The sequence below is a fragment of the Bos mutus genome, chromosome 29, assembly GCF_027580195.1.
Source record: "Bos mutus isolate GX-2022 chromosome 29, NWIPB_WYAK_1.1, whole genome shotgun sequence".
In the NCBI taxonomy this organism is placed as follows: Eukaryota; Metazoa; Chordata; class Mammalia; order Artiodactyla; family Bovidae; genus Bos; species Bos mutus.
In genome coordinates this window covers 25,950,624-25,966,783 of record NC_091645.1, presented here as the reverse complement: position 1 = coordinate 25,966,783, position 16,160 = coordinate 25,950,624, and the positions used below count along the sequence as shown (strand labels likewise).

Genomic DNA, 16,160 nt, shown 5'->3' with positions numbered 1-16,160 from the left:
TACATCTTCATTATCAATGCATGAATTGTTATAGCTGTAAATAAATGTGAATTTCTTTTTCACTTATCTTTTCATTTTGATGTCTAATATTAGTGATATGAGTAACACCTACAGTGTCTTCCATCCTAAAATGACAACATTAAAATAGTGCTAAAACAGGTGATTCCCTTTGTAAACAGTTGACATAAACTTGCAATATCCATAAATACAGTACAATAAGGGTATTTTCTTATAATTTTCTTTATAGCATTTTCTTTTCTTTAGTTTATTATACAAGTATAGCATATGGTACATATAACATACAAAATATTTGTTAATTTATTGCTATGCCATCAGTAAGGGAAGGTTAGTGGTAGATTATTGGTCATTAAGTTTCTGGGAAGTCAAAGTTTTATATGGATTTTTGACTGTGCAGGGGCTGAGTGAGAAGTTGGTGCCACTAAGCCCTGCATTGTTCACAACATAAATACATAGATGTATGTATGAAATAGTAATAAGGACCTATGAATAGCAACTAAGTTGCTATTGCATGGACAGACAAGTCAAACACATACCTCTCAATGATATTCCTGCCTCAGGTCTCAGGCTACCTTGCAATTCACCTGATGAAAATTTTCATACGTTATCTAACCTGATTGTGATTTATCCTGATGATGGGATCCCCCTGGTATAGGAGAAACTTTAGAGATACATTTGTTCCATTTTTTGAGTTCTGATATCTGTCTATACATATATAGGGTTAACTCTGACTCCATTATTTATTCTCTTATATGAAAAATATAGCTTTAATGTAGCTTAAATCACATTGTCTGCAGATCAGATCCATTTTGTATAGGCTTTGCTAAGAGTAGATATCCCCAATTCTCCTATCTTGGTGAGTCTTCCCTCAAAAAATAATTCATAATAACCCTGACCTCAACAGTATTGCATTGTTACAAACATCATTTCTGCCTCACTTTCCATTGTACACAATTCCAACTTTTCTTGACTTCAAGCTGGCATATGCTCTTTTCTCTTATGTTGGCTCTCTCTTTCTTGTAACAGGTAGTAACTTTAAATAAGAATCAAATACTTAACAGAATTATCTTCTCTTCTGGGAGTATCACCTGGATTTATGAGGAGTGGAAGATGGGGGCGGTGCTGGGAAATGTCATCGCTAACAAAGCCAACATTAAAGAATACATATATATTTAAGATAGTAATATGTATCATTATATTAGAAACCAGTCCCTACCCAGGGACTGTGGTTGGGATAACACATATGAAGTTTATGTTCTCAGGGCCTCATGAAAAACTATCTAAAAGAAGACAAGCATGAGGCCAGCAGTGTTGTGAGTGTTGCCATTTTCTGGGTCATATGGGAGGTTGTAGGGATTCTGGATGGAGTTTAGATTCTTAACCTGCTCTGAACTTACTCAAAAAACTGTAAGACAGTAAATTTGAATTGTTTTATGCTACTAAACGGAGAAGGCAATGGCACCCCACTCCAGTACTCTTGCCTGGAAAATCCCATGGACAGAGGAGCCTGGTAGGCTGCAGTCCATGGGGTCACTAAGAGTTGGACACGACTGAGCGACTTCACTTTCACTTCTCACTTTCATGCATTGGAGAAAGAAATGGCAACCCACTCCAGTGTTCTTGCCTGGGGAATCCCAGGGATGGGGGAGCCTGGTGGGCTACTGTCTATGGGGTCGCACAGAGTTGGACACAACTGAAGCGACTTAGCAGCAGCAGCAGCAGCATGCTACTAAATTTGTGATATTTACTAGAAGGAGTGATGCTGAAATTGAAGCCTCAGTACTCTGGCCACCTGATGCAAAGAGCTAACTCATTGGAAGAGACCCTGATGCTGACAAAGATTGAGGGCAGGAGGAGAAGGGGATGACAGAAGATGAGATGGTTGGACAGCATCATTGACTCAATGGGCATGAGTTTGAGCACACTCTGGGAGATGGTGAAGGACAGGGAAGCTTCGTGTGCTGCAGTTCATGGGGTCACAAAGAGTCAGACATGACTTAGTGACTGAACAACAAAAACAATGATGCATTAATAAATACATGCAATGGATTTCTTGTACTTTCATCTGCATATGTATATATATATATATATATATATCTCAATTTTGTGTGTGTGAGAGAGAAAGAGAGAGACACAGAGGATGATAATGAAGGTATTCCATGTAGAAACGATCACAACATTGTAATTAACACCCAATTAAAAATAAAATTATTGTAAAGTAATTAATCTCCAATTAAAATAAATAAATTTATATTTTAAAAAAAAAAAAAAACAAAGAAGTTTTGTAATAAAGCGGAGTATAATTTTAGAATTATCTACCATGTATAATGCAATTTCTATATAGAGAATAGGTTCTCAGTTCTCAATTAAATGTTGGATGCTCTTGATATTCCCATAGAGAGAAAGAGAGATCAAAAGCCTGGAGAAATGACAAATATGAGCCTAGTGACAACGTTCATCCTCACGGGCCTTCCCCATGCACCAGAGCTGGACACATTTCTCTTTGGAATCTTCCTGGTGATCTATGTCCTCACTGTGGTGGGGAACCTTCTCATCCTTCTGGTGATCACAGTGGATCCCCACCTGCACACCCCCATGTACTACTTCCTAACCAACCTGTCCTTCATTGACATGTGGTTTTCCACGGTCACTGTGCCCAAAATGCTGATGACCCTGGTGTCCCCAGAAGGCAGTCCTGTCTCCTTTCCTGGCTGTGTGGCCCAGCTCTACTCTTTCCACTTCCTGGGCAGCACCGAGTGCTTCCTCTACACCGTCATGTCCTATGACCGTTTCCTGGCCATCAGTTACCCGCTCAGGTATGCCAGCATGATGAGTGGGAGGACTTGCGCCATCCTGGCCACAACCACGTGGCTCAGTGGCTCTCTTCACTCTACTGTCCAGACCACACTGACGTTCCGTTTGCCCTTCTGTGGACCCAACCAGATCCAGCATTACTTCTGCGATGCACCACCCATCCTCAAACTGGCCTGTGCAGACACGTCCACCGTGGAGATGGTGATCTTTGTCAACATTGGGGTGGTGGCCTCAGGCTGCTTTCTCCTGATAGTGCTGTCCTACGTATCCATCGTCCATTCCATCCTGAAGATCCGCACCTCAGAGGGAAGATGGAGAGCCTTCCAGACCTGTGCCTCCCACTGCACTGTGGTTCTTTGCTTCTTTGTTCCCTGTGTTTTCATTTACCTGAGACCAGGCTCCAAGGAGGCTATGGACAGCATTGTGGCTGTTTTCTACACTGTGATGACACCCCTTCTGAACCCTGTGGTCTACGCCCTGAGGAACAAGGACGTGAAGAAAGCTCTGTTGAAGCTTAAAGACAAAATAGTGTATTTGCAGAGCTAATAATCTCTGTAATGTACACTCGCTCACTTAACAAATATAGTAATAGAATAGTACAATGAAACATAGAAATACAATATAGTATAGTACAATATATGATTTTATCAGTGTGAAATATTTTATGTATATAGTTCTCAGTATTAAACTTTATCCAAACTTCTTAGGAAAATTTGTTTCAAGGATATTTTTTAAATTGAAAAAATTACAAAATTTTTATTTATGATAAACATGTTAAATTTTGATCTATGAAGTAATTTCTCTGCAACATGTTTATTTTACCTTGTCCTCTAATTGTATTCATATATAATTGACATATAACATGATTTTTACCTTTTTAAAGAGTGAATATTCAATTTGGATCTTGGATGCAGAATAGTGAGCTATTTATATATACCTAAGTTGATAATATACTTTTTTGTTTATGTCTTATGCACACAAATTGAGGATACTGCTCAAGAACAACAACAATTATCAGAGTCACTGACTGATCAATACAGCTGTGCACCTGTCTCCTCAGGTTTGTGTGTGTGTGTGTGGCTGTGTGTGTGTCTGTCTGTCTGTCTGTGTGTCTGTGTCTGTGTGTGCATGTGTGCACACCTGTGTGTGTGTTTGCATGAAGGTCCCAAGGTAACTACCCCACACTTCCCAGGACCTCTTGACCCTGGTCAGTGCTCCCACACTGAAAGAGTCCCACACGTCTGAGAGGATTGTTGTCTCTCCAGGTAGGTCTGCCAGGCCAAGCTATGGATCTGAGAGGCTCCTTTCAGAGACTGGAACCATCACCACCTTCATAGAGCCCTGAGGTTTCTCAGGTTTTGTCAGTGCGATCAGGAGGAAGCTACCATCAGACACCTCCAGTCTCCATCACATAATCTGACCTTAAATTCCTGTATTAATGGACCAGATGCTCATATTCAGCACAACCATCCTATGCTGGGTCATTTCACTGTGGATGGTGATGAAGGTCATGCTGTTCTCTCAATATTTCTCTCAATATTTCAATATTTCTCTCAACTTCTCTCAATAGTTCAGAGTCTTGGAAATTCAGATTCACCAAACCTCAACCTGCTCTAGGACAAGGACACCCTACATTGTAGGCTGGAGCCAAGGGTGCTTCCTATTTAGAAGAAAGTCGAAAAATTAATGTGTAATTAAATCACTTGGCATCATGAGATTTCAACATATTTCTTTCACAAGTTAGAAAAATCAGGCCTAGTAAAGACAAAACACCCTTAAAAACCCCCCAGTGCATAGCTACACAGCTCATACAAGTGGACTTCTACGTGCAATGGGTGAAGTGCTATAACTGCATGTAAACAAAAGCAAATATTGGTTCAAATAAGGTTAGAAATAGTCATGCTTTGTATCTCTGTTTTTCAGCTGTGAAAGACCTTCTCTAGCAATACTATTTGGAGGATTCAATGAGTTAGTAGAAGTAAAAGTGCTTTGAGAAGTGAAAGTATTGGTCATTCAGTCTCATCTGACTTTTTGTGACTCTGTGGACAGTAGCAGTACCAATATGCAATAGCTTCTTAATTAAAGTTTTAAAATTCAAACCTGGGACCACCAGCTAGATAGCCTGATTCTCAGTTCAATGCTTTTACAAACTATTTTCGTGATTGACTAGTGATTCATGCATCTTCAGAAATACTGTATTTGTGAAGATGCATGTAAGTAGTTTTCTTTAAATCACTGACAATAAATTAGTATCATGATTAACACCTTTATTGACAATGCATTTATTCCAAATGTTTTAATAAATTTGATATTCTGTATTTACTAGTTTTCAAGTAATTTAACTGCAATAAAGTTCATGAAACATTAAAATTACATGGAATTAAATTATTCTGGAATAATTCAGAGGCAAAAACATAAATGTTATTGAGCTTGGGATATATTAGACACCTTATTTATTCTTTACTAGAGACCTTATCATTACATGAACACTATGCCATAGGTACTACTGATACCTAATGTAGAAAACTGAAGATGATCAGGTTTCTTACTCAAATTCACACAGTTAGTAAGGAATGTGGTTAAGGTTTAATCCCAAATGGGTTGAGTTAAGTCATTCAGTTGTGTCTGACTCTTTGCAACACCAGAGACTGTAACCTATCAGCCTCCTCTGTCCATGGGATTTTCCAGGCAAGAGTACTGAAGTGGGTTGCCATTTTCTTCTCCAGGGGATCTTCCTGCCCCAGGGATTGAACCCAGGTCTCCCACATTGCAGGCAGATGCTTTACCATCTAAGCCCCCAGGGAAGCCCTGCACCCAAATACCCAGCATCAAAACCCATGGAGTGAAATTCTAGTGAAATTCTGTATTGGTATAACATAATTTCAGGAACCTTTTAATTCTTTGAGGACAAAACATCAGTTAACATCAATAATCACTGAAGCAACAAAGAAGAGAATTTTGTACAGTTGTGTGTAGTTTATATATCAAATGAAGGTTTTAAAAAAAAAAAACGTATTTCCCCCATATACTATGAAAAGCACCTTAGCTACCCTAACTCTGCCTGACTTAGATTCTAAGTGCTTTATAACACTATATATTTGTGAGCTTCACATTAAGGTGTGGACTTCTCAAGGAAAAATATTGTCTTTTTTTGTAGTATTCCACCTTCATAATTGTTGGTATCATTTATTTAAGATGCTCTCCCTGCTACAGACTCTTTCCACTTCCCAGTATGTTTATACATACTGAGGGACCCAACTTCTGATGCACAGTCATAATTTTAGATATCAATCCTAAACAGGGGCCTTCTCTTTCTGTACATGCTGTTCCTGCCTTCCTTGTTCAAGTCCCTAATAACTTCAGTTTGTCAGATATTTCCATTAGTAGATAAAGTTATTGCATCAAATTTCATGTATTTAAACTTTTTTCCCTCTTATTCAACATTTGCCTCTTATGTGCTGATTGTCCCAGCAAAGTATGCTGCATTTTGGACTCTTTGGTTGACCATGATGGCTACTTCATTTCTTCTAAAGGATTCCTGCCCGCAGTAGTAGAAATAATGGTCATCTGAGTTAAATTCACCCATTCCAGTCCATTTTAGTTCGCTGATTCCTAGAATGTCGACATTCACTCTTGCCATCTCCTGTTTGACCACTTCCAATTTGCCTTGATTCATGAACCTAACATTCCAGGTTCCTATGCAATATTGCTCTTTACAGCATTGGACCTTGATTGTATCACCAATCACATCCACAACTGGGTATTGTTTTGCTTTGGCTTCATCCCTTCATTCTTTCTGGAGTTATTTCTCCACTGATCTCCTGTAGCATATTGGGCACTTACTAACCTGGAGAGTTCCTCCTTCAGTATCCTATCATTTTGCCTTTTCATACTGTTCATGAGGTTCTCAAGGCAAGAATACTGAAGTGGTTTGCCATTCCCTTCTCCAGTGGACCACATTCTGTCATACCTCTCCACCATGACCCGTCCATCTTGGGTGGCCCCACATGGCATGGCTTAGTTTCATTGAGTTAGACAAGGCTGTGGTCCATATGAACAGACTGGCTAGTTTTCTGTGATTGTGGTTTCAGTGTGTCTGCCCTCTGATGCCCTCTCGCAACCATCTCACTTGGGTTTCTCTTACAGGCGGCTGCGCCAATGCAGGAGGGCTGAGAGGAGCTACTCCACATTCAAGGTCAGGAGGGGCAATCTCGTCCAAGGTAAGGAGCAGCGACTGTGCTTTGCTGGAGCAGCCATGAAGAGATACCCCACGTCCGAGGTAAGAGAATCCCAAATAAGACGGCAGGTATTGCAAGAAATTCCACTACTGGGCATATATACTGAGAAAACCATAATTCAAAAAAACCCATGTACCCCAATATCCATTGTAGCACTATTTACAATAGCCAGGAAACAGAAGCAACCTAAATGTCCATTGACAGATGAATGGATGAAGAAGTTGTGATGCATATATACAATGGAATATTACTCATCCATGCAAAGGAGAAAAAAACGGGTCATTTGTAGTGATGTGGATGGACCTAAAGGCTGTCATACACAGTGAAGTAAGTCAGAAAGAAAAATACAAATACTATATATTAGTGCATATATATATATAGTCCATAGGGCTGTAAAGAGTTGGACATGAAATCTGGAAGGATGGTGCAGATGTGACTATTTTCGGGGTAGGAATAGAGACTCAGATGTAGAGAATGGACATGTGGACACAGTGGGGGAAGGAGGGGTGGGAAGAATCAAGAAAGAAGCATTGGTTCACCGACATGTATGAAACAGATAGCTAGTTGGAACCTGTTGTATAACACAGGGAACTCAGCTCGGTGCTCTGTGATGACCTAGAGGGGTGGTATGGGGCGCTGGTGGGATGGAGGCTCAAGAAGGAGGGGATATATGTATACTAATAGCTGATCTTCAGTTACCCAATGGGCAATTGAAACTTTGTAATAAAAGTACATTGCAACACTGTAATAAAAATATAATTATCAAAATTATGATTGTTTTATATTTCAAAAAAAAAATAAGTCAATTAAGATGCTATACTTAATAGAGAGGATTTCCTTATTAATCAGAAAGTGTCAGGTTCCTCAACTTTCCACACTGCTCAAAATAAGACATCCTCCCAAAGACATCATGAAGAAGCTAAAAAAACAGCACATAGAATGAGAGAAATAAGCTCAAAATATCAATTTGACAAGGACCTAGGATTCAAAATGCATAAACCACTCTGAATTTCAGAGGAAATATGATTAGAAACCATGCAATCAAGAAAAGAGTGGAGTGAAATATTTAAAAGGTGATAAAAAAAATTATCATGTTGAACTTCTAAACCCAATACTATTATCCTCCAACTTGAAAGTAAAATAATGACTTTCTCAGACAAACAAATTTGTTGCCAACAGACCTGCCTTGCAAAAATTATCAAGAGAACTTCTTTAGGAAAAAAAACTATTGTTCAGAAGATATTATCTGATGTTTTCACATTGTTGTTCAGTTTGAAAAGAAGAGAGAGGAAGTACAGAAAAGCAGAGGAAAAAAAAGTCTTATTCATAAAACAGATACTACAGAATTTTTTAAAATTTTAAGTAACTACAGACACCAAAGTCAAATCTTTTAAACAGATATTTTTAGGTTAAAATGCTGCTGCATGGTTCCATTTATATGAGTTCAAAACAGGAATGAAACATAGTTGGTAAACTTACTGGTAAAAGAAAATCAATGGGAGTGCTAACAGTAATGTCAGGGTAGTTGTTATCTCTCATACCAAGAGAAGAGATTGCTATGGGAGAAAATCACAAAGGATGCTCCAGGGGTTCACGCAACATTTTGTTTCGAACTGGATCATGTTCACACATATCTCATTTTAGCATTATGAAATATGTGTGCTATGCATGTAACTATTATGTATATGAAAATTTTTATGCATGAGATTGTGTTTTGGAAATTTTCACAAATTAGAAGTGATTAACAGCTAGAGATCACCTTACTCGTGGCTGTCCTAACACACACTAAGCAGACCACATCTAGATCAGGAGCTGTGACTTTAGTCACTATACCATTAAATCTATGATTCTGTATCATTCTGCACCTGTAGAGTTAAACAGGAATGTAATCAAAATTTTCATCCTGAATCTTTCTAATTTTTGATAGTACTATTAACCTCTGTGAGTCTCCTCAAAAACAAAAGTTTTTATGACTCTTCTTCAAAGTGGGAAGACCAAGGGCTTCCACATGGTCTAGAACAGCTCCTACTTACTCCAGGGTCAGAAAACCAACAAGAAGACTCTCTCAGATGCTGAGATATCAATTCCTACTCCACGCTTATGAACTAGGAACTAATTGCAGGGTAAAGTATTTTTCCAAGGTAGACTTGGTTCAGCTCTCCATTTATCAGCTTGCAAAGCCAAAATTTAAGAAATTTAAAATGGTGTGGTATTTTCCTTCACTAGTTACTCTATGGAAAGAACATGGATCCATTTGAGGAAGGCTAGGAAAAATATTCAGAGTACAATGCTTATATTGTTACTGTAGGGAATACCTTATCTTTCATTCTTGACTGTGATAGATAGATATAGATATAGATATATCTCACCACACTATATATATGTGTGTATATATGTGTACACACACACACACACATATATATATAATGGGATATTTAATATAAATTACCAATGAGAAAGAAGGCAATCCTGCCATTTGTGACAACATGAACAGACCTTGAGGACATTAAGTTAAGTGAACTAAGTCAAAGATAAATATCTTATGATCACACATGTATGTGGAATCAGCAACAACAACAAATAGTCAAGTTTATAGATATAAAAAACAGAATAGTGATTGCTAATGTCAAAATCACTGCAGATGGTGACTGCAGCCATGAAATTAAAAGACGCTTACTCCTTGGAAGGAAAGTTATGTCCAACCTAGATAGCATATTCAAAAGCAGAGACATTACTTTGCCAGCAAAGGTCCATCTAGCCTTGACTAGAGGACTCAAGGCTATGGTTTTTCCTGTGGTCGTGTATGGATGTGAGAGTTGGACTGTGAAGAAGGCTGAGCGCCGAAGAATTGATGCTTTTGAACTGTGGTGTTGGAGAAGACTCTTGAGAGTCCCTTGGACTGCAAGGAGATCCAACCAGTCCATTCTGAAGGAGATCAGCCCTGGGATTTCTTTGGAAGGAATGATGCTAAAGCTGAAACTCCAGTACTTTGGCCACCTCATGCGAAGAGTTGACTCATTGGAAAAGACTCTGAGGCTGGGAGGGATTGGGGGCAGGACGAGCAGGGGACGACAGAGGATGAGATGCTGGATGGCATCACTGACTTGATGGCCATGAGTCTGAGTGAACTCCAGAAGTTGGTGATGGACAGGGAGGCCTGGCGTGCTGCGATTCATGGGGTCGGCAAAGAGTCAGACATGACTGAGCGACTGAACTGAATATGGTAGTGGCAGGTGATAGAGAGTGAGCAAAATTAATGAAGGGGGTCAAAAGGTGAAAACTTCCAGTTATTAAATAAATAAGTCATGGGACAGCACAAACAATGTGGTGATCATACTTAATAACATTCTATTATATATTTGAAAGTTGCTAAAGAACAGATCTTAAAAGTTCTTACAAAAGAAAAAAATTGTCACTATGAATTTTGACAAATGTTAACTAGACTTACTGTGGTATTTTGCAATATATACAAATATTGAAATATTATTTTGTACACCCATTACTAATGTTATATGTCAAAAGGCAATCTACAGATTCTTAGCAATCCCTATCAAATGACCAATGACATTTTTCACAAAACTAGAGTAAAAAAGTATTTAAGTTATAAGGAAACAGAAAAGACTCTGAAGAACCAAACCAATCCTGACAAAGATAAGTGAAGATGGAAGTATCAGGCTCCTTGACTTCAGACTATAATACAAAGCTACAGTAATCAAAACAGTACAGTACTACACAAAAACTTAAATTTAGACCAGTGGAACCAGATCTAAAGCCCAGAAATAAATCCACACAAATAAGGCCAAGTAATCTATGACAAAGGAGGCAAGAATATACAGTAGAGAAAAGACAGTCTCTTCATAAGTGGTTCTGGGAATACTGTAAAGCTACATGTAAAAGAACTAGTTTGGAACACTCTCTAACACAAAAATAAAGTAAAAATGGTTCAAAAACCCAAATATAAGGCTGGACACTACAAAACTCTTAGAGGAAAATATAGGCAGAACACTCAGACATAAATTGCAGAAGTAGCTTTCCTATTCACCTACTAGATTAATGAAAATAAAAGCAAAAATAAACAAATAGGACCTAATTTTACTAAAAGCATTTGCACAGCAGAGAAAACTATAAACAAAACAAAAAGACAAGCCATGGAATGGGAGAAAATACTTGCCAATGAAGCGGTTGTCAAAGGATTCATATCTAAAATATGCAAGCAACTCTGTGATTCATATCTAAAATATTCAAAGCAACTCTCTCAAAAACACAACAGCAACTCAATCAAAAAATTAGCAAAAGATCTAAATACACGTTTCTCAAAGGAAGGCCTGCATGCTGCATTCTCAGTCACTCAGTTGTATCCAACTCTTTGCAGCCTCGTGAATTGTAGCCTGCCAGGCTCTTTTTTCCATGGGATTATCTAGGCAAGAATACTGGAAAGGGTTGCCACTTCCTTCTCCAAGGGATCTTCTATGCCCAGGGACTGAACCCACATCTCCGGCATCTCCCACATTGGCAGGCAGATTCTAACCACTATTCATTTTGATATTTGGCAAAACTAATACAATTATGGGAAGTTTAAAAATAAAATAAAATTAGAGAAAAAAAAAACAACAGCAACTCAAATCAAAAAATTAGCAAAAGATCAGAGTGCCAAAAAATGCTGCATAAAAAGATGTATCAACATCACTAATAAGGCTTTTTTTTATGGGAGAATTGCAAATACTGGAAGGGTTGCTACTTCCTTCCTTCTCAAGGGATCTTCTCACTGAACAATGAATTATTATTCTAACCCTCACACTGGTCATAAAAAGATGCCATCTCTAATAAAAAATCTACAAATAATTTTTTAATGTAAAAATGCTGGAGAGGCTGTGGAGAAGAGAGAAACCTTGTACACTATTTGTGAGAATGTGAATTGTCACAGCCTCTATGGTGAACAGTATGGAACTCCTTAAAATAGTAAAAATAGAAACATCGCATGACCTAGTAATCCCTTCCTGTGCATATATCCAGAGAAAAACCATAATTTGAAAAGATACGGACACTACAATGTTCATAGCAACACTATTTTAGAATATCCAAGACATAGTATCAACCTAAATGTCCACAGAGGCATGGATAGAGAAAGTGGTATTTTTATATATTTTTTAATTATATAAATGAACTTATTTACAAAACAGAAACAGACTCACAGATTCCAAAAACAAACTTTATAGTTACCAAAGGGGAAACAAGGTGGGGTGAGAGATAATAGTTAGTAGCCTGGGATTAACATTAATATCAGTTCAGTTCAGTCACTCAGTCATGTCCAACTCTTTGCAACCCCATGGACTGCAGCACACCAGGCTTCCCTGTCCTTCACCAACTCCTGGAGCCTACTCAAACTCACGCCTATCAGGTCAGTGATGCTATCCAACCATCTCACCCTCTGTCGTCCCCTTCTCCTCCCGCCTTCAATCTTTCCCAGCATCAGGGTCTTTTCCAATGAGTCAGTTCTTTGCATCAGGTAGCCAAAGTATTGGAGTTTCAGCTTCAGCATCAGTCCTTTCAATGAATATTCAGGACTTATTTTCTTTAGGATGGACTGGCTTGATCTCCTTGCATTCTAAGGGACTCTCAACAGTCTTCTCCAACACCACAGTTCAAAAGCATCAATTCTTCAGCACTCAGCCTTCTTCACAGTCCAACTCTCACATCCATACATGACTATCGGAAGAACCATAGCTTTGACTAGATGGACCTTTGTTGGCAAAGTAATGTCTCTTCTTTTTAATATGCTGTCTAGAATGGTCATAGCTTTTCTTCCAAGGAGTAAGCGTCTTTTAATTTTATGACTGCAGTCAACATCTTCAGTGATTTGGAGCCCAAGAAAATAAAGGTCTGTCACTGTTTCCATTGTTTCCCTATCTATTTACCATGAAGTGATCAGACTGGATGCCATGATCTTAGTTTTTTGAATGTTGAGGTTTAAGCCAGCTTTTTCACTCTCCTCTTTCACTTCCATCAAGAGGCTCTTCAGTTCCTATTCGCTTTCTGCCATAAGGGTGGTGTCATCTGCATGCCTGAGGTTATTGATAATTCTCCCGGCAATCTTGATTCCAGCTTGTGTTTCATCCAGCCTGGCATTTCACATGATTTACTCAGCATATAAGTTAAATAAGCAGGGTGACAATATACAGCCTTGATGTATTTCTTTCCCAATTGGGAACCAGTCCATTCATATACAACTATATATAAAATAGATAATGAATAAGGACCTATGATACAGCACAAGGAACCCCACTCAGCATCCTATAATAACCTCCCTAGGAAAAGAATCTGAAAAAGGATGAATATATGTATATGTATAACTGAATTGCTATGCTCTATGCCTTAAATTAACATATTATTAGAAATTAAATACACTCCAACAAATTTTTAAAATGATATTCAATAGAAAAGGTCAAATCAAATTACATTGCAAGGAACTATGCAGTTTAAGATAATATGATACGTGCCTTGGTTTCACTAAATTAATAAACTGGAAGTGTGAAAGTGTGTTAACATGTTAGTTGGTCTGTCATGTCTGACTGTTTTTGACCCCATAGACTGTAGTGTGACAGACTCCTCTGTCCAGGAATTCTCCAGGCAAGAATACTAGAGTGGATAGTCATTCTCTTCTCCAGGGATTCTTCCTGACCCAGGGATCAAACCCAGGTCTCCTGTGTTGTAGGCAGTCTCTTTGCCACCTGAGCCACCAAAGAAACCCAATAAACTGAAATATCATGTTTAAAAAACCTAATATGGCCTTAAAATTTTCTCAGAAAAATTAGTCAAACAAATATTCCTGACTAGCTGATTTAGATAAAATTTCATACTGAGAACTATAAATGTAATACATTTCTTGTTGATGACTAAATTATATTACTAAGTTTTTTAAATATGTGTGTCTACATAATATAGCTTATTTGCTTTCTGAGTACACTACTTTGTCTTTAAGCTTGAGCAGAGCTTTCCTCACATCCTTGTTCCTCAGGGTGTAGACCACAGGGTTCAGAAGGGGCGTCATCACAGTGTAGAAAACAGCCACAATCCTGTCCACAACCTCCTTGGAGCCTGGTCTCAGGTAAATGAAAACACCAGGGCCAAAGAAGCAAAGGACCACAGTGCAGTGGGAGGCACAGGTCTGGAAGGCTCTCCATCTTCCCTCTGAGGTGCGGATCTTCAGGATGGAATGGATGATGGACATGTAAGACAGCACAATAAGAAGAAAGCAGCCTGAGGCCACCACCCCAATGTTGACAAAGATCACCATCTCCACGGTGGATGTGTCTGCACAAGCCAGTTTGAGGATGGCTGGTGCATCACAGATGTAATGCTGGATCTGGTTGGGTCCACAGAAGGGCAAACGGAACGTCAGTGTGGTCTGGACAGCAGAGTGCACAGAGCCACTGAGCCACGTGGTTGTGGCCAGGAGAGCGCACGTTCTCCCACTCATCATGCTGGCGTACCTTAGTGGGTAACTGATGGCCAGGAAACGGTCATAGGACATGACGGTGTAGAGGAAACACTCGGTGCTGCCCAGGAAGTGGAAAGAGTAGAGCTGGGCCACACAGCTGGGAAAGGAGACAGGACTGCCTTCTGGGGACACCAGGGTCATCAGCATTTTGGGTGTAGTGACCGTGGAGTACCACATGTCAATGAAGGACAGGTTGGTTAGGAAGTAGTACATGGGGTGTGCAGGTGAGGATTCACTATAATCACCAGCAAGATGAGTAGGTTCCCCACCAAAGTGAGGACATAGATCACCAGGAAGATTCCAAAGAGGAATGTGTCCAGCTCTGGTGCATGGGGAAGGCCCGTGAGGATGAACGTTGTCACTAGGCTCATGTTTGTCATTTCTCCACTTTTGATCTCTCCTTCTCTCTATGGGAATATCAAGAGCACCCAGCATTTAATCAAAAACTGAAAACCCATTTTCTATACAAAAACTGCATCATATATGCTACATAGTTCTAGGATCATACTCAACTTTGTTTATAACAAGTCGCCTTTGAAAAAAAGGATAGAATGATTCTGTCTTCTCCCTCTCTTACCTCTCTAACTCTCTCTCACACAGAGAGACAGAAACACACAGATACATGTAAAAAAAAAAATAGGATAAATCAATTTTAAATTTCCACTGTTGTATCCTAAATATTGCTAGTTCAGTTCAATTGCTCAGTCATGTCTGAATCTTTGTGACCCCATGGATTGCAGCACACCAGGCTTCCCTGTCCATCACCAACTCCTGAAGCTTGCTCAAACTCATGTCCTTGCATCACTGATGCCATCAAACCATCTCATCCTCTGTCGTCCCCTTCTCCTCCCACTTTCAATCTCTCCCAGCATCAGGGTCTTTTCCAATGAGTTAGCTCTTCACATCAGGTGGCCAAAGTATTGGAGTTTCAGCTTCAGCATCAGTCCTTCTAATGAATGTTCAGGACTGATTTCCTTTAGGATTGGCTGGTTGGATCTTCTTGAAGTCCAGGGGACTTTCAAGAGTCTTCTCCAACACCACAGTTCAAAAACATCAATTATTTAGCACTCAGCTTTCTTTATAGTCCAACACTCACATCCATACATGACTGCTGGAAAAACAATAGCCTTAACTAAATGGACCTTTGCTGGCAAAGTAATGGCTCTGCTTTTTAATATGCTGTCTAGGTTGGTCATAGCTTTTCTTCTAAGGAGCAACTCTCTTTTAATTTCATGGCTGCAGTCACCATCTGCAGTGATTTTGGAGCCAAAAAAAAAAAAAAATAGTCTGTCACTGTTTCCATTGTTTCCCCATCTATTTACCATCAAGTGATGGGACCAGATGCCATGATCTTCGTTTTCTGAATATTGAGTTAGAAGCCAACTTTTTCACTTTCCTCTTTCACTTTCATCAAGAGGCTCTTTAGTTCTTCTTCACTTTCTGTCATAAGGGTGCTGTCATCTGCATATCTGAGGTTATTGATATTTCTCCCTGAAAACTTGATTCCAGGTTATGCTTCATCCAGCCTGGCATTTCACATGATGTATTCTGCATATAAGTTAAATAAGCAGGGTGACAATATGCAGCCTTGA

The 16,160-nt window shown here is 39.1% G+C and overlaps 2 protein-coding genes across 2 annotated transcripts; one reads left to right on the top strand and one right to left on the bottom strand.

The window, feature by feature from the left end:
• The first annotated feature begins 2,445 nt into the window (after positions 1-2,445).
• Positions 2,446-3,378, top strand: LOC102287559 (olfactory receptor 10G4). The gene has a single exon (XM_005904440.2). The coding sequence runs from the start codon at positions 2,446-2,448 to the stop codon at positions 3,376-3,378; it is 933 nt and encodes a 310-aa protein (XP_005904502.2).
• Positions 3,379-14,013: 10,635 nt separating this feature from the next.
• LOC102287269 (olfactory receptor 10G9) lies at positions 14,014-14,948 on the bottom strand. Its single transcript, XM_005904439.2, is given in 2 exon segments — positions 14,014-14,783; positions 14,786-14,948. Coding segments are annotated over 2 exon segments (933 nt in total).
• Between the last annotated feature and the right edge of the window lie 1,212 nt (positions 14,949-16,160).